Source organism: Chionomys nivalis, chromosome 7 (genome assembly GCF_950005125.1).
Source record: "Chionomys nivalis chromosome 7, mChiNiv1.1, whole genome shotgun sequence".
In the NCBI taxonomy this organism is placed as follows: Eukaryota; Metazoa; Chordata; class Mammalia; order Rodentia; family Cricetidae; genus Chionomys; species Chionomys nivalis.
This window is the reverse complement of record NC_080092.1, coordinates 58611895-58630930: the sequence shown is the minus strand read 5'-3', so window position 1 is coordinate 58630930 and position 19036 is coordinate 58611895. Positions and strand designations below refer to the sequence as shown.

Genomic DNA, 19036 nt, shown 5'->3' with positions numbered 1-19036 from the left:
GGAAACCTGGATTGGCTCAAAGTCCATACACTACAAGCTCTCAGAACGGGTACACCCAGCCTCAGCCCAGAAATACCTCCGCACTTCCTGTTCCGCCCAGCCGCCAGCGCAAGGGTGGAGCCAAGCTTAGCACATGCGCTTGGAGCGCCACAGCCGCTCCGCCCTGCAGCTCCACCTCAGCCCGGCAGAGGGCAGCCTTCCCCTTCTCATGGATCTGCAGGCACCGCCGAGGCCACAGAACTTCGCTTCTGCTGGGCCTCGTCTCCAACAAGCGTCCCGGGGAGCAGAGGCTTCAGGGGGGCTGCAGCCTGCAAGATGGCCTCTCGCTTTACCCATGAGAGAGAGGGCAAAGAAGGTACAAAAAATGGGCTGGCGCCTACATTTATTTTTTTCACTACTGACTTTTATCCTCGGTACCCGAAATAGTTCCAACACATAGAAGACATTTAATAAATGCCTACTGATGAATGAGTACCTGAGTTTACAGTTGGAAGGTTCAAGGGATGCCTTGGGTTTTATAGTGGAGAGAGGGCTGAGACAAGCAGTCAGTAGAGTCAGTGGGCAAAGAGAGGGCAGCCACAGATCACTGACCAGCCGGAGTCAGGGATCAGTCATTCCCCATACCCTCCATCCTAACACATCCGAAGGTCTGCCCAGAGCCCTATACACACCATTTTGCCTGCTCTACCAAGAACTCTGCCCCAAAACTAAGCAGTCAGATCCAGGGGAGAGTCCACCTGATTGGTGGCTCCAGGGGACGCTAGGCTGCTGGGGATTTCCTCAGCTCCTGGGGATTTCCAAATTGCCTCTGCTTTCCCAATGTTCCACAAGGCCCAAAGCCCAGGGCCAGTCTTGCTGTCAGTCTTCCCAAGCCTTCCATGCTCTGCCTCAATCTCGGGGAGACTCGGGGCTACTAAACAACACATTCACTAATCCACATCCCAGCCGGTCTGGCCGACATTGGAGAATGAGCATAATGAAGTATTGTGCTCTCTTCCTATAAATGACTACTTTTCTCTATTCTCACAGAAGAATCAGGGAAAACCAGTGTAAGGGTCAGCCACACTGATGAATAAAGCCTGAGGGAGGTCTTCCAGGGTGTTCTCAAAGTTCAGAGAGGCCCCTCCAGACACCCTCAGGTTTCCCCAGTTGGGGGTAGGGGTGTGAACAAAGCCAGAGCTTGGAGATCTGTGTGTTCACTTCTGGGCCTGTTTCTGGAACCCTTTGAAGTAACAAGGAAGAGAAGAAGGCTTCTGCTTTGCCTACCTGGTCTCCACCCCTCCGCCCCCACGTGCACAGCCAGCCAGACCCACTGGGCGTGTGAGCACCTGTGCTGTTACCAAGCCGGGCAGAAGTCATGCTTGGCAAGGAAGCACTGCCCCAGTTGTGGTGGCACATTGCCAGGGACCTGTTGTCCCTAGGGCATTGGGATTCCAGAGCTGGTGAAGTGGAGAAATTGCCAGAGAGAACAAACCTTCCTTCCTTCAGGAAGGGCAGGGGAAATGCCACCAGGCCCAGCGTTGGGGGGGGGGGCGGGGCGGGGGAGACACACTCTGCAGAAGGAGATAAGACTTCAAAACCTGCCTCCCTGCCCCCACCCCACACTTCTGGGAGCCCTGTGGAGCTGCACTGTTCAATACAGTAGCCACCATTTAAATTTAAGTTAGATAAAAGCATCGGGACTATTTCTCATTAAATTAAAATCAAAATATAAAGTTCCATTTCTCTGATGCATTAGCCACATTCCAAGTGTTCAGTGGCCACAGGACCACAGAACGCTTCTGTTTTCACGGTGTTTTTTGTCAGACCGGTCTGGTCCAGGAGATCCCCTCCACAGGGCTTAAGGTCCGTCCTGTCCAAGCCTCTTTCAGATGGTGTCCCGACCTGCTGCTGTCCTCTCCCACCCCTGCCCAGTCTGCTTACACCCTGGTCCCATGCCTGTGTCACACTTGTTCCCTGGGCCTCAGAAAGAAATGGGGAAGAAGAGGGAGCAGTCACAATTAGCATCCAGTCAATGAGCAGAGGCCAGATGCCACAGGGCTGAAAGGACAGACTGAATGGAAGCCTGCCTCCACCCCAAGACGTCCTGGCTCGGAGAAAGCCCCTCAGTCCAGCACAATCCGCCCTTGTTTCAAGTCTCTGGGCCAGGCAGGGGTAAGGCGTCTGGAATGCAGTGGCCTGAGGGTTTCCCCACCACAGTGCGGGCTGCAGGACTCACGATGGTTGGTAGTGCCCCAGAAGAGCCCTGAATGAAACCTTCAATGTTTAAGTGCAAATAAAGTCAATGAAGTCACCTTGTCCCAGGTCAGGACTTCTGTCACAGGGCAGTGGAGGCCATAACTGACCTCTCCTTCTTGTCAGCCAAGTGAAGCAAATGAGGAAGAGGAGAGTGACCTCTGGGCACGTGCTAGCGTGGCTCAGACAAGGCCTGTGTGCATGGGAGAACAAGGCAACAGAGCAGATCTGACGGCCTGCACACTCCACCACAGGGCCTGAGTCTGAGGGGCTTGCTACATTGTTAGAAAATCCACACAAGAGAGTCTGGGCAGTGTATAATGAGGATGAAGCCAGGAAAGAATAGGCTAGGGTTGCTTCCAGCTCCGTGCCTATGCTTGCTAAGCCCTACTGGAGATGGGCTGCTAGGAGCAAGACAGACGAGAAGACAGACAACAACAAAAAGCGGGGTAGGTTTGCCAACCAGAAAACAAACAGGAAGAAGGGCATCGGCACCAGACGGAATCTGACTGGGAAGGCAGGAGAAACCAAGCACAATTTGAAAGACTGGCGTGTAACTATAAGGAGCCGGTTGGAACTCAGGGCAGGCCATCCAGGCTGAGGTTCCAGAGCGGCCCCGAGGAAGCTGTGGCTGCTGCCCTAACTCCACTGGAAGACACTGTGGGCAGAGGCGCTAGCCTGAGGGCATGTGCAAACGACATCAGCTGAGTCATTAGAGGAACAGAGCCTGCAGCACTCCACGGGGTTCAGAGGGGGACTAATGACAGTGGCACTCACCGCTGAGTTGCACAGGAGCCCCTGAGTCATGGGTCCTACAGTTTCAGTTAGCCATAGTCAACTGCAGTCCAAAACATCTTAATAGCAAATTCTAGCAACAAATAATTCATCAGGTTTTCTATTGGCTTGTTGCTTTTGCTTTTTGTTTGCCTGTTTTTTGTTTTTGACAGGGTCTCATGTAGCCCAGGCTGGCATCAAACTCACTATGTAGTCCAGAGTGATCCTGAATTCCTGATCCTCCTGCCTCCAGTTCCTAAATGCTGGGACTGCAGGTGTCAATCACTACACACAGTAATTTATAAGTTTTATTAAAATGTTTTGTTAGGATTGTGATGTGGGATTCCCCTCTGCATGCTGTGAATACCATTGGTTAATAAAGGACTGTCTTGGGTCTGCGCAGGGCAGAATGGAGATGGGGGGGAACTAAACTGAATGCTGGGAGAAAGAAGGTGGAGGCAGTGAAATGCCAAGTAGCCACGGTCCAGGACAGACAAGCCTGAACCTTGCCGGTAAACCACAGCCATATGGCGATACACAGATTACTAGAAATGGGTTAAATTAAGATGTAAGATCTAGCCCATAAGAAGCTAGAGCTAATAGGCCAAACAGTGATCTAATTAATATAGTTTCTGTGTGGTTATTTCGAATCCTGCTGTGGGACTGTTTTGTCTTATTGTTAATCTCTTACTGTAACTAGTTTAGAAATTAGACTTTACTATAAATATGCATGCAGAAGAAATAGTATGTGCAGGGTTTTGCACCCTCTGAGGATTAGGGAAACTACCTTAACAGCTTTGAGGAGGCACCATTTAAATTGATTACAAACACCCAATATCCATCAGTCCTCAGAACACCTAGAAGAAAGTACCATGATCACTCTTATTTTATAGGAAAAGAAGGCCCAAAGAAATAAAGGAATGTGTCCAAGGTCATTCAGCCACAGGCCAGATTTGAACTGGGCAATCCAGTTGGAGCCCATACATAGCCCAAAATGTTACAACATGTTTAAATGGACACACAACCACACGACAGTCCTGATTCCTGTGCTGCTGTCCTCAGCTTTCTTGTCCCAGATGAGCCGGAGCAGCCCCTACAGACAAAGCCAGCCCTCCAGCCAGGGTTGTCCTGTGTGTCTCACAAGGCTCTACAGCGACAGGATGAGCCACAGACAAAGGACTTTGAGAATTGGTGGGACTGCCAAAAGGGCACCTCTTACAGATTATGTTACCCCACCTCTATTCCTTACTCTTTTTTAATAAGTCAAGCATTTTTAGATGCATTTCTCTTTATTTTATGTATAAGAGTATTTTGTTGCATGCATGGATGTGGATGCCTGGTGCCCACAGAGGCCAGAAGAGGGTGTTAGGTCCCTGGGACTGCAGTTATGGGTGTCATGAGGCATCTGGCTACTGGTAACTGAAAGCTGATCCTCTGCAAGAGCGAGAGTTCTTAACACTGAGTCTTCTCTCTCCAGGCCCTCTTTTAGTCATTTGTTTGCTGAGGTAGGGTCTTATGTAGCCCAGGCTGGCCTCAAACTGGCTATGTAGCTGATGCTAAATTTGAACTCCTGACCTTTTTGCCTCCAACTCCCAAGTGATACGACAGATTACAGATGTCCACCATACCCAAAAAGGTCCCTCTTCCAATGGCAAAAGAGACACCTGAGCATCAATAGTTGAAGAAGAGACGAAAGGGCTATGTAAAGTTGAAACATTCAGCCTCGCCTTCCCAGAGACCCACTCCTCTGCTCTGGGGTTTCATCTGGACAGAGAAGGTAAGACTGAGAAAGGACCAGAGGTTAAGAGCAAAAAATGTTTTGGAGGAGTCTGGGAAAAAGAACAGCCCAGTCCAGACTCTGCACGGGGTACATGGGCAGCACCTAGGCCATTCTCACACTAAGGGTAAAGCTCCAGTGGAGCCAGAACCAAACACAGTGCCTAAGCAAACACAAGGGCCTCAGGTTGCCTGTGCAGTGTAATCTGCTCCCATCAGCGAGAGAAAGGGCATCTCAGGTAGTCAGGCTGGTACCCCTCACTTTCCCCAGTCCCCACAACCTACACAAGAAACTCCTGTCAGCCAGAAGTCCCGAGGTCAGACTCCAAGGCTATGGTACAGTGGAGGCAACAGGCATAGCTCAGTGCTGTGGGGAACAAGGTTGTTTGTTATCACTGGATTCCAGGAAGGAAGACCACAGCAAGCTCCCCCGACACATAACACACACACACACACACACACACCCTGCCTCAAAGGCCATGGGTGCAGTTTCTCTCTTGCCCCTATTGGTATTCTCTCTCTCTCTCTCTCTCTCTCTCTCTCTCTCTCTCTCTCTCTAGGCAAGAAGCTGATGTCAGGCATCCATCTCTATCTTTCTACCTTTTCTTTCTTTTTTTTTAAAGATTTATTTAATTATTATGTGTACATCATTCCTTCCATGTGTGCCCGCATGCCAGAAGGGGGTGCCAGGTCTCATTATAGATGGCTATGAGCCACCATGTGGTTGCTGGGAATTGAACTCAGAACCTCTGGAAGAGCAGTCAGTGCTCTTAACCACCGAGCCATCTCTCCAGCCCCCTCTTATTTTTTTTCTTTTTTCTTTTTTTTTTTTTGTTGTTTTTTGGTTTTTTTTTTTTTGTTTTTTGTTTTTTGTTTTTTCGAGACAGGGTTTCTCTATGGCTGTGGAGCCTGTCCTGGAACTAGCTCTGTAGACCAGGCTGGTCTCGAACTCACAGAGATCCGCCTGCCTCTGCCTCCCAAGTGCTGGGATTAAAGGCGTGCGCCACCACCGCCCGGCCTATTTTTTTTCTTTTAAAGATTTATTTTGTTTTAATTTTATGTGTATTAGTGTTTTGCCTGCATGTATGTATGTACACCATATGCATGCCCGGTGCCCACAGAGGCCAGAAGGGCCTTGGATGTCCTAGAACTGGGGTTACAGATGGTTGTGAGCTGCTAGCAGCCAAGCCCAGGTCCTCTGCAAGAGCAATAACCTCTTAGCTGTTGAGGTATCTCTCCTGTTCCATCGCTTGTTTTTACAAAGACAGGGTTTCGCCGGGCGGTGGTGGCGCACGCCTTTAATCCCAGCACTTGGGAGGCAGAGGCAGGCGGATCTCTGTGAGTTCGAGACCAGCCTGGTCTACAAGAGCTAGTTCCAGGACAGGCTCCAAAACCACAGAGAAACCCTGTCTCGAAAAACCAAAAAAAAAAAAAAAAAAAAAAAAAAAACAAAGACAGGGTTTCTCCCGAACCTGGTGCTCTGTGACAGTCTGGCCGGCCAGTGATCTCCTGTCCATGCCTCCCAGAGCGAGAATCACAGGCATTTCCATACACTTAGCTGTTTATATGAGCACTGTGATGCAAACTCAAGCCCTCTCTCTGCCCTACCCACTGAGCCATCTTTCCAGTCGCCACTTTTTCTTTTAATCTTAATGTGTGCCCAGATGGGTACAGACTTGATCCCACCCTCTGCCTGATCCTTCAGGTAACCGGGCATCTACTCGAGAGGATACAGGGCTATGTCAGGCTCAGCACAAGCCTGATTCCCCCCAGTGCCTGGAGCATCAGGAACTCAAGCTGTTACAGCCTGGACTGCTCAGGGGCCAGTGTGGTGGAAGACGCCAGCCCAGCCAGGGCTTCTGTAGTCAGTTCCCCAATCAAATCAGTTCATTACGGAGAGAGGCGGGAGGCAGAGCCCATCAGCCAGAACTCACAGGAGACAGCATCAAATCTGCCCCTTGCCATCTGAAAGGTTCTATTGAAAGCTCCAAATATCGCCCCTTCAGTGCGATGGGTCTGGGCATGAAACTGGGTGTCACAGAGGGCCATGACGTTCTCAGGCTGCCTGACAGTGCTGTCACCACTTGGCCTCTGGCCCATGCCACCCAGGGCTGAGGTCTAGCTTTCTACAGGAGCCTATAGTTCTTGTGAGAGCATGGGCTCCTTCATCGCAGGGCTGGAACTGTCAGCCTCCTCCCCAGACAAGCCCACAGTGTGAATGAGCAGGTGTTCCCTGACGTTCTACCCAGACTGCACCATGGCTGCCGGGGGATGGGGGATCTCTATGGCCTGGAACCTCTGCATGACCTCACACTCAGCGCTTTCCTGCTCCAGAGCCAAGGATGGCCTCCAAGTCCCAGTGAAGTGCCCCTGGTGAGGGCTCTCTCCCTGGGTACACCCTCTTTGCCACAGGGCCTGGCAGTGAGAAGTTAGGGAGGAAGTGAGTCAGCTCCTTCCAGAAATGGGAAAGGGGCGGGGGGGGGGGATGAGATCAGGGGACAAAGGGCACAGGGGCTGCAAAGGTCATCAAGAAAGAAACCAGGTTCCACAAAGGTGGAGAAGACAGATAAGGCTGACAAATTCAGGGGAGTCTGGATGGTACCCCTGGCCAGAGAACCTGGTGCTGGCAGGCCCCACCTGAGGATGGAATCTGAGGCTGCTCCCCTTCCTGTTTCACATCAGGGCTGGATAAGGCAAGGCCTTGTGGGAAAGGACCGGTCTCCTCTACCCACAGGCCTCCCAGGCCTTCCCTTTCCACTACTGAGCCCTGCCGCTCCTGTGCTCTGCAACCAGAGGCTCCTTAGAGAGAGAGCGAGATATTTACATCTGCCAGTGGGGGACTGAAAGCCCACCACTCTGAGATCCAGGAATACAGCAGTTCCCACTGGCCTAGCCCTCCTGCAGCCATCTCTGGTGGCCTCTATACCCACGTGGGAGCTGTCCTCAGGCTCCAGCTGGAATTTGTTGCTGAGACTGGAAGAGATCCTTACCATGAACCTTCCCAGCCTGCCGACATTCCAGCACGGAGGGAGGGAGCCTAGGGAAAAACAGCAGGGGGAAGAGGAAACTGGGAACCCAAGCCACATTCCAACCCCTTGGAGACCCGCAGATAGGCACATTCCACTAGGGTCTCCTGGACCGGACATTGGAGGCTCCCTTGGAACCCTGAATCTCCAGCGGCTCATGTGGATTTCCCTGCAGGCATAGGAACAGGCTGCACCTGGGTTTCTCTGGCTAGCCAGGATCCTGCTCCAGGTACCTGTAGAACCTCATTCTCCCTCCACTCCTGTGAGAGATGCCAAGTTCTAAACACACAAGAGATAGTGAGTCAAGGGAAGGTAATGTACTGCAGACAGGTCACCAGGGCCTAGCAAAGAGAAGAGTTCTAGTAACCAAACTTTAGCTGCAGCAAGAATACCAAACAAGAGAATGGGAAACCAGTTTCTGGCTAAAGAACCATCTTATCATCCACGAATGCCCGCACAGGCCCCGCCACGCCCTCAATGCTGACCTCCACCTGCTGCATGAAGAAACACGCAGATAACTAACCAAGTCGCAATGGGTGCCATGAAGGAGAAGGCTGGGTGCTGCCAAGGTGGACCCAGACATGGTGTGAGGGGACCAGGGAAGGCTTCCCTGAGGAAGTGACATCCAAACTTTGGGAAATGCACACGTGTGCATGCAGCACACGGGAAAGTACTGTGGACAAGGGGACTGCCTCAGAATTCCAGACTAGGAACCAATGAGAGCCTCAGGGGTGGACGCCCGCCTGATGGGCCCTCCACTGGCCTTACTACCTCAATGCCCACAAAACACACAGACCAATGACAGTGCCCAGCCCTGTGCAATGCAGGGGAGCCTGCCATTGCCAGAGGTGACACTCCAGTGACCCTGCCATCCTCACTCATTCCTCTCATTCTGAGGGGAATATGAGAGAATGGGCCAAAAAGGAGAGAAAGACACTGCCCATGCCTCCGAGATCTAGGGTCTGCAAGGGAAGCTACGTAAGGGGCAACACAGTGTGTTCCTCCTCCGGCCTGGGGACCTCATCCTAACCTGCCAAAGGAGCTGTCCTAGCCCTGCGGGAGGCTTTCTCAGCCACCATCCTTCAAGCTTCTGTCACACTGGGTACCACCCGGTGCCATCTGCCGCTACTACCCCAGCTGACTCTCAGGACTCACTGAGAGCAGCAACACACCCTTCTTTGGGACAAGACAGGCACCTCTACCTTCCCCTTCCTTTCTCAAGGTTCCTGTTCCTCAAGGCTTTTCTGTTCCAGTCATCACCACGAGGGCGCACATCTGCCCCCACATCCACACTGGCCGGGGCACCACAGAAGCCCATACTCTGTGGCCAGAATCCATGCCAAGTGGAGGCTGAGCCAGCCAGGGCAGAAAGTCGGGCCCTGATGCCGAGGGGCATATGGCAAGAGATTAAGGAACTCAGAGTGATGACCCAGGTCTAAGGAAAGAGTCTCCCAACCAAACTGCAGCCGACTGAAAAACAAGTTGTGCTGACGCTGTCCTCCATTTAACAGATCAGGCTGTTGCCAACCACCGGTTGCCCTGCCCCGCCGGGAGCTGGAATTGGCTGCCCCCCTGAAACTGCCCAACAGGGGACAGGAAAACCATGAAAATGCCTCTCCTTCACAGTGTCTATCTGACACAGTAGGTGCCCACAGACTTGCCTGACGCCTGGGGCGCTTCCTACTGAGGACTGACAGTGGAGGCGCCAGCTGTCCTGTCCTGGCAGCAGGGGAGCCCCTGCCTCAACTGGGTCCTGGATCTCCATCACTCCCTCCACCATGCTGACTTCCACTCCAGGCTTCACGAGGAGAATCTAGCTGCTTGGTGCAGTGGGGTGGCGGGAACCCTGCTGGCAGGCAGAGTACATGCTTGTGGTTTCTGGGAAACACTGTAGAGATCTGCAGCATTTTTAAAATACTTGTGTTCCCACCCGCCACACACCCCCCTTTCACCCCACTCCCCAGCCACCCCCAGTCAGGGTGCTTGCCTATCTGGTATTTTCCAGAACCATTTCAATGTAAATATGAGATTAGAAGGAAGCAGAGGGCAGAGGGCAGTGTCCTGGGTGGCTCAGGGCAAGCTACTTTAAAAGACCCTGCCCCCATGCCAAGCTGCGCCTACAAAAACAACCATTGACCGGGACATGTACCCACACCCCGTTCATGTGGCCTAGGCACTGTGCCCACCACCCACGGGCTGGGTGGCCAAAGCACTCTGGGACTGCCCTCATCACAAGGAAGTGGGAGAATGGAGCCTCTAAGGACAGAGACAGGAGACCTGGTAGACGAGAATTAGCCTCACTGCTGGGCTCTCCCAGGACAGTAAAGGCCTGAGGACTCCCAGGACAGGGAAGGCCCAGTGCCCCCAGGACAGTATGGGCCCAGCGCCCCCAGGACAGTGAAGGCCCAGCACCCCCAGGACAGTGAAGGCCCAGCACCCCCAGGACAGTGAAGCCCTGAGGACTCCCAGGACAGGGAAGGCCCAGCAACCCCAGGACAGTGAAGGTCTGAAGGCTCCCAGGACAGTGAAGGCCCAGCGCCCCCAGGACAGTGAAGGTCCAGCACCCCCAGGTCAGTAAAGCCCCAGCACCCCCAGGACAGTGAAGGTCCAGCACTCCCAGGACAGTGAAGTCCCAGCACCCCAGGACAGTAAAGCCCTAGCACCCCCAGGACAGTGAAGCCCTAGCACCCCCAGGACAGTGAAGCCCTAGCACCCCCAGGACAGTAAAGCCCTAGCACCCCCAGGACAGTGAAGCCCTAGCACCCCCAGGACAGTGAAGCCCTAGCACCCCCAGGACAGTAAAGCCCTAGCACCCCCAGGACAGTGAAGGCCCAGCACCCCCAGGACAGTGAAGCCCTAGCATGCCCACGACCTCCCACTCACCACTCTTTGCACTTCTGACACCTGCCCACTGGCCCTTCATCACCAAAAGAATTTAGCTTGTGCTCTCATGTACTAAGATTCTGATGTCAGTGGTGCCTGAAGCTTTGGCATAAAATGAAATAAAAATTTCCTGTTTAAAACAAACAAAAAAAATCTCCAAACTCCTCTAAAGATCATTTGGGAAAAATTTAAAAACAGAAGCGCTATCAGACCCTATACCCCAACAGCACCCGCAGCTCCACCCCCACCGCACCCCCACCCCCAGCAAGACCAGCGCTCAGCAGCTGGCCTGAAGACCCTGGAAGCTGTCTGTGAACCCTGCAGGTCCCATTCCTGATGGCACCTGGAACCTTGCTGACAAGGTTAATGTGGTTCATTCCATTTCCACCTAGGAGCCTTGAAATTCCACAACAGTCAAAGGGACTCTGGTGCCCTCTGCCAGACATAGGCAACCAGGACCAGCCAGTCTCCCACTGGTCTCCCCTACAGAATCCTGGATAAGGATTTGGAACACCCAGGATGCCTTTTCTTCCATCAGCTGACTTGTTTATTTGGTTTTTCATTTATTTATTTCAGTGCTGGGATAACACCCAGGACTTCCCCACATGCTAAGCAATGCTCTACAGTAGCCCAGCCGCTGCTGGCCATCTTAAAGAGAAAGTTTAGGTAAAAGCCTGGAATCTCTTAAATAGAAAACTGTACCAGGAGGAAGTGCTGGAGGCTGTGAAAGAGGAAGCCACATCCTTGGATGGCTTAACAGACTGGGCAAGGTGATGGTGGAGGAGGTAGTGGTGGAGGAGGTGGTGGAGGAGGAGGAGGAGGAGGAGGTGGAAGAGGAGGTGGAGGAGGTGGTGGAGGTGGTGGAGGTGGAGGAGGTGGTGGAGGAGGAGGTGGAGGAGGAGGTGGAGGAGGTGGTGGAGGTGGAGGAGGTGGAGGAGGTGGTGGAGGAGGAGGTGGAGGAGGAAGTGGAGGTGGAGGAGGTGGTGGAGGAGGAGGTGGAGGAGGAGGTGGTGGTATTAGTGGCGAGGAGATGGTGGGATAGGGGTAGGGGTGAGGTGGTGGGGGAGGTGTGGGTGAGCGAGGTGGTGGGGGTAAGGATGGAGGTGAGGTGGTGGGAGGGGATTGGTGGTGGTGGTATGGGCAGGGAGGTGGGGGTAGGGGTGCCGGTGAGGTGGTAGGGTTGTAGGGGTGGTAGGTGGTGGTGGTAGGGATGGTGATGGGGACACGGTGGTGGGGTGGGGGTAGGAGTGGGGGTGAGGTGGTGGAGTAATGGTAGTGATATGGTAATGGGGGCAGGGTGGTGGGGGTGGTGAGGTGGTGATGGGGGTGGGGGCGGGGGGGTGAGGTGGGGGATAGTGGTGATGCTCACAGGAGCCAGCTCGCCTTCTACATAAACCCCTTCATCTTCTATAAAGACCCACAGAGGGCAGCCCCGGGCTAACTTGCTGTCTCCAGCTCTGCCTTCCCAGAGATCCCCAGAAGAAAGCTGTTGCGGCTTATCCAGTCTAAGCCTGTCCTCTGGGAGGAGAGAACGTGCACTTTTATGGAATCAAGGGTCACTTCCACTAAGGTGGCCTCTGCTGACAGCCACCTTTCCTGGGGTCAGACTTGACCACCTTCCCAGCATTCTCAGCCTTACACAAAAGCAGCCACACCTCTCAGCTGCAGGTCTGCACCCAGGGCTGTGCTTCCTCAAGGTCATAGTTGACTTAGTTAACCCCCTCGTGCCCAGCACTGGGCTTGGCCCTTAATCAGACTTCTCTGTTTATTGGGGAATGAGTAAATGGCTCAGGAAAGTTTGGAAACTCGCAGAGCCCAAGCCTGGCTCTTCAAACAGATGTCTACAGGACAGGTGGCAGTGGCATGGGAACCAGGCGCTTCTTGCAGGCCTGCTGAATGATTTCTGTCATCAGACCCCAAGTTTCTCCTCCACCCTGGTTCAGTCCTCACCCCCTTCAATGACACTCATGTAGTAGCTACAGGGCAGATGAAAAGAATTCAAATTCTGCCCACACCTTGTGCAAGGGAATCCCAAAGGTTGCCTCACCCTCGCGGCCTTCAAAACAGACCACAAAGAATACAGGCCTTGGCCTCCATCTGTGTGGGGGAGAGAACAGATGGCTAGTCAACTGCCTCGGAGGCCCCTGGAGACGGGCAGCGTGTGGACAGTTGATGGATGACCTGATGGACAGAGTGGCTGCCAGCAGCTGTCCCTATGGAACTACTGTCATCAGGGTACCCCACCCAGAGGCTTGAGGATGCGGGAAGACTCTTGGCATGGAAGTGAGGTTGCAACTAATGCCAAGACGATGAGCAGAAGTTGGAGCGGGAAGAAGAGAAGATAAGCTAAGGGCCCCAAAGAGTTGGCGAGCCTGCACACTCAGCTCCTGGGGTCTGTCTCCAGAAGCTGGGAATGCTGGGCTCACCCTGCTCCTCTGCTCATGTGTGAGTCCTCACCACAACCCAACTGGGCAACGGCACAAAGATCCTTCCAGCCCCATGTGTCTTATGGTGCTCTTACACTGCTTCAGAAGTCGCATAGGCATGGGGTTCTCTACGGTGTCCTCTCTCAGATCTGTTAAGCTAACGGCTGGTGAAGATGGGCACCAGCTGGGCTTGTCCCATGGGGGCCAGAGCAGGCCAGACTTCAGGGATACCAGCTGTAAGGTGGATGCTACCAGCACCTTCCACGCTAAAGTATCCTCTTCCCTGGGGAGGGGGTAGCAGCAGCTAGCTGGGAAGGGAAAGTGACTGAGAAACCTGAGATGCCAGCATGGTCCCTGAGCTACAGTAAACGTAGTGGCATCTGGGATGCCAGGCTCAGGGTCCCAGAGGCATGTTGGTGGTTCGACAGGGAACTGGCAACAGTACTCTGGGGGATTCATGCTTGAACAAGAAAATTCCATCTGTTAAAAGCAGTACTGGCAGAAGAGAAGCTAGCCGAGCATGGCAGTATATTATGACCCTGGTTCTGCGATAACGTGCTTCCTTCTCACTGCCCCCTTTAGAGCAGCGTGCCTGGAGCTCAGCGTAGCTAGGTGGCAACATGGAGCAGGTGCCCAGTGTGGTGTGCTCTCTCTCTCTCTCTCTGTTTTGTTTGTCTGTTTTACAATGGTGTGCAAGCATTTTGTATATATATGCACCTCAGCATGCCTGGAGTCCCAGGAAACTAGAAGAGGGCTTCAGAGCCCCTGGAACGGGAGTTATGTATGATTGTAAGATACCGTGTGGATGCTGGGAACCAGACCTGTGTCTTCTGCATGAGCAACACATGCTTTTAACTGGCCAGTCATCTCTCTAGCCTCTTCTTTTCCTTAATTATTATTTCTAGCGTGTGTGTGTATGAGTCAGGTATGCATGTGGAGGTCAGAGGACACTTTTTAGAAGTTGGTTCTGTCCTGCTCTGGGATCTGAGAACCAAACTCAAGACTGTTAGGTTTGCATGTTAAGTGCATCTACTTGCTGAGCCACCCAGCCCTCAATGAATAAGTCCAGGTTCCTCTCTGGATTCCACATAAGCATCTTCCTATCCACTAAACTTCCTTTCTACAAAGCTGATTAAACCCAACCAGTTCCAGGATAAAGGAAGGCCTGGAACCCAAGTCCATGCATCTGCCTGAGTCTGACCTGTTACTGTCAGCCTCCTCTGGGCCCAGCATGCTGCAAGCCTGCGCCAACATGCTCAGCATCCTACTCCCCTCCCTGGGAGCCAGGCTCTGTTGCTTCCTTCCCGCTTCCTCCCCTTCTGACTTTGGCACAGCTGGCTAGTCACTTAGTGCTGGAAGGTCCCAGGTAGGTCATGCATCGCTCAGGCTGCAGGGCATAGATCTGGACAGTCCTAAAACACACAGCTGGACGGGAAACAATGACTAAAGGTCACCTTGTCCTTCATATTCCACCTCCACACAGGACGTTTAAAATTCTTTCACTCTTCCTGCACCAAAAGACCCCCGAGGACAGAAGTCTTGATACTCCACGAAGAGCTGCCCATGTTTGCTATGAATCTCATGCCCTCCACTGGGTTTTGTCTCGGGAACAGTCAGGATGCAAACTGTCTCTGCAGTGTAGGTAACTCTAAACTACAGTCTTGGTTTACAGGTTCTTTCCGACCCAGCTCCTACTAGCTCTTCTGCTGTTCCACGCCTCCCTCACTTGGGGTAAAAGAAAGCCCTAGCAGACAGAAGTCATCCCCCAGGACTGTGACCACGACAACACCCCAGATAGCCATGATTTTAAGTCACTTATCATATTATTTTCACCTGAGATCTAAATAGCATAGACTTCCTATTTTCTTTCTTTCTTTCTTTCTTTCTTTCTTTCTTTCTTTCTTTCTTTCTTTCTTCTTTCTTTTTTCTGAGGCAGGTTTCTCTGTGTAGCCTCGGCTGTCCTGGAACTAGCTCTGTAGACCAGGCTGGCCTTGAACTCACAGAGATCTGTCTGCCTCTGCCTCCCGAGTGCTAGGATTAAAGGTGTGCGCCGCCCATTGCCTTGCTGGACTTCCTATACTTCGATGCTCACACACTCTCAGATCTGGAAGTGGCACCTGTTAGCCTCCAATTTAGGGCTCAGAAAATATGGTACCCAGGCCCCTAAGCTATCTCTATATGATGACTCTGAACACTTCCTCACCAACTACCCACGGCATCTCCCTCCTCCTGATTGTGCCAAGGAAGCAGTACAAGTTCAGGCAAATGCTGACCTTTACGCAATGACCTTGAAAAGTCACAGACTTAATTCAATCCTGTCACTCCAAAAGGGTATTGGAGGGAAACAGCAGACCAGGGGGCCCGGCTGAATTGCTGAGGGCTTTGTCCCAGTGAACTTTTGGGGGACTGCCTTCAGTGTCTTGACAAGGCACAGGGAAGCAAAGCTGTGACTTTAATATTAGAGTACCTAGTATGGGGCACCCTCTCCTGGGGTGGCACCTCCCTACTGGTCCAGCTTTCCATTTCATCACTTGCCAAGCTCTGCTCACAGTTCCTGGGTACCCTCAATCACCCACTTAAGTACACCAACGGGAGATGTGCCCACTCCCTGCTCGCGCCTGATACTGAGGGAAGCACTCACATCAGCCGTCTCCCTGCGGTGTCCTTCCCCAGTCCGCAGCCAGCTCCTGCTCAGCTCACTAAGCTCTGGGATGGGCTGTACTTTGAGCCGTACACTGTCCCCAGACTGCCGGATCATCTCCACAATTTCATCCCTGGACTTATTCTCCACATTCTGTCCGTTAATCTCCACCAGTCGATCTCCTGGCACTAGCCCCAAGGCCAGGTCCTTGGTGCCTGCACCTGGCTCAGCAAAGTGAACCACCCGCCGATAGGCCTGACCCTCAGGGGCCCGGTCCAGCATGGTTGTGCGCCGAAGTGAGAAGCCAAAGTCTCCTGTGGGTCTTCGTTGCAACTCCAGCTCCCGGAGAGCAGGAGGTGGCGGGGGAACCACAGCAGGGAGACGTAGGTCAGCTGGGAATCTTTTAGTGACCAGCTCAGGGACCCGAGATCGTGGTCCCGGTCGAGAGACGCCTAGGCCAGGATGTTGCATTAGCTGTCCCTCAAGCGTCCTCACCTCTACCTGAGGTGATGGGGCTGCAGAGTGCTCTGAGGGGGTGGAGGTCTCTGAAGCACTCTCATCCCGGCTCCGCTGGGAGAAAGAAAAACGTTTGACAATCATCTGAGAGTTCTGCTTGGCCAGTGAGCCGAACTTGGCTGCCCGCTGCAGCACAGAGCCCCGGAAGCTGCCTTCCTCACCCTTGAGGTCATCACTGGAGCTGGCTGTACTTAGGTGGCCTGAGTCCAGGATGATGCTGCCCCGATTGCTGTCAGAGTCAATGTCAGTCAGGTGCAGGTCAGAGCCGCTGGCCACCTTGATAGGGATGGGGTTGGAGATTTCCAGGCGCGTCTTGGATTCACGCTTGGAGGACCGGTTCAGGTTGAAGAAGCCACGGCGCATGCTCATCTCTTCGAGGCTCCTCAGTTCTGCGGCTGACATCCGCTCTTTCTTCTCCTTTTTCTCCTTCTTCTCCTTCCGCCCGCCATCTTTGTCCTTATCTTTCTTCATGAGGTTAAACATGGTGGGTGTGCTGTTTTTAGGGGGTGTACCCCCAGCGGATTACGGGTGGTTAACGCAGCGTCTTTGGACCCCACCTTGCAGCTGCAAGTAGAAATAGAGAAAAGCTATTCAGTCTTTTCCAGCTCAGACAGAAGCAGCTGATACTGATAAACCAATCACCCCTCATCGAGTGCTAATGATGTACCAGGCACTCTGATTTACATAATTTGATCTAACTTCACTCTTTAGACCAAAGTGAGGTGTTCCTGGAGAGACTTGACCTACGGAAAGTCCGATGGCAACCTGGAACCCAAATGAAGAACGGAACAGAAAAGGAAGCAGGAGGAACTCTGCAGCATCCTCTCCCCACAAGCAGGGGAGCAATGGACTGAAGCAATGGACACCCCGTGTAACTAGGCTCCTTCCCATGCCTGGTATCCCCAGAGCAGCAGCCTGAGCCCCTGCCTCAAAGGCCTTGAAGGGTCCAACTTTTTAAAACAATATTCATTTGTATGAGTGTTCTGCCCGCCTGCACCACATATGCCATAGAACACTAGAAGGGTGCTGGATCCCTGGTTCTAGAGTTACAATGAACAGACCATGTGGATGCTGGGAACCGAATCCAGGCCCTCTGCAAAAACAAGTGTTTTTAACCACTGAGCAATCTCTCCAGCACCTGGGATCAGGCATTATTTGATGTTCTCTTATCGGGAACTACACACACACACACACACACACACACACTCCTTCCTATTCAACCCCCACAGCATTCCTGCAAACATCTTCATGTCTGCTTCACAAATAAGAAAAATGCACTTAGGAAGTTAAGGTTCTACTCATGAAATAAGTGTCTCTTCTAAGGCCCTGGATGCCCAAAGTAAAGCAAGGAGGGAAGGAAGGGGAAATCCCAGACTGTACACAGGACAGTTGTGTGGTGGGGGTGGGGTGGGGTCGGCTAGATAAACAGGATCTTGAAAAAGTCACATCCTTCCCTGCCTCCCCACCAACACCTAAATATAGCCTAGGGAAGAAAGTTGTGGTGGCCCCAGAGAAAGGCCCAGCTCCAAGATATGTGCACCTATGGTCCCAACCTACCCCCTCTCTCATGCATACCCAATTGGGGGCAGGACTAAGAAAAACCTGGTGGGGGTGGAGCTCGGAGAGCGGTTCTTGTTCTAACCAGCAGGGAACACAAAGTAGAAGTAGGCCATACCATCTAATTAGAAACCAACTGTAATTTTTCTCTCTCCATGCAAGCCTCCCCTCTGAATTCCAGACAGAGGATCTATAAACTTAGCCCTCCAGTAATGGCCTATTGCCAGCCCCTGAACAGGCATTTCCTCTCTCTGCCCCACCCCCACAGCCAGGCAAAGACCTGCAGAAGCCCCATTCCATTGAGAAGGACCAACTCCCACCAACCAAGGTTCAATGCCCAGGAAGGCATCAAGACTAGGAACTCCCAAGGGCCCTGTGCACTGCCTAATTGCTTCCCCTCTGCAAATCACCCTGGTCCTTGTGGTTCCTGGCAGGTCTTCCTTCTAAAGCAGTACTATCTATAAGAAATAAAAAAATTAATACATATATTGTGTACATACATTTTTTTCAATGTTTAAAAAGAAACAAGTGAAGAGGATGGAGAAATGGCTCAGCAGTTAAGAGCACTGGCTGCCTTTCAGGAGGACCTGGGTTTGATCCCAGTACACACATGGCAGTCCACAACCAACTCCAGTTCCAGGAGACCCAATGGCCATTTCTGGTCTCCACGGGCACCAGGCACATATGTGGTGTGCACACATACATGCAAACAAAACACCCACACACATAACATAAATAACAACAAGAAAGAAATAGGTGAATTTGGGCAGGGTGACACACACCTATAATTCTAACTGCATGGAATTTTAAATTTGAGGCAAATTTGGACAGGAAATAGAAACCTTGTTTCAAAAACAAACTAAATAAACTTAAGTTTAATAATATATTTTACTTGATATAATATATCCAAATTATTGTCATCTCAACATGTAATCTTCATAAAACATTGAGATATTTAATATTCAATTTCCCATATTTAGTTCTGTTCTGGTCTTAAATAAGTAAGTAAGCCAGGCAGTGGTGGGGCATGCCTTTAATCCCAACACTCAGAAGGCAGAGGCAGGTGGATCTCCGTGTGTTGGAGGCCAGCCTGGTGTACAGAGCTAGTTCCAGGCCAGCCAAGGCAACACAGAGAAACACTGTCTTGAAAAAACAAAAATAAATATATAAATAAATAGATAAATTCCTGTATGGGATTTACA

At 52.1% G+C, this 19036-nt stretch overlaps 1 protein-coding gene across 9 annotated transcripts in view; it reads right to left on the bottom strand.

Moving 5' to 3' along the window:
- Myo18a (myosin XVIIIA) overlaps positions 1 to 19036 on the bottom strand; it is a 104948-nt gene that overhangs the window by 76427 nt on the left and 9485 nt on the right. For all 9 annotated transcript variants that reach the window (XM_057774516.1, XM_057774517.1, XM_057774525.1 and 6 more), the window contains exon 2: positions 15762 to 16841. In XM_057774516.1, coding sequence (XP_057630499.1) covers positions 15762 to 16760 — 999 coding nt within the window. In that variant the 5' untranslated portion in view covers positions 16761 to 16841. The remainder of the gene's footprint in view (positions 1 to 15761; positions 16842 to 19036) is intronic.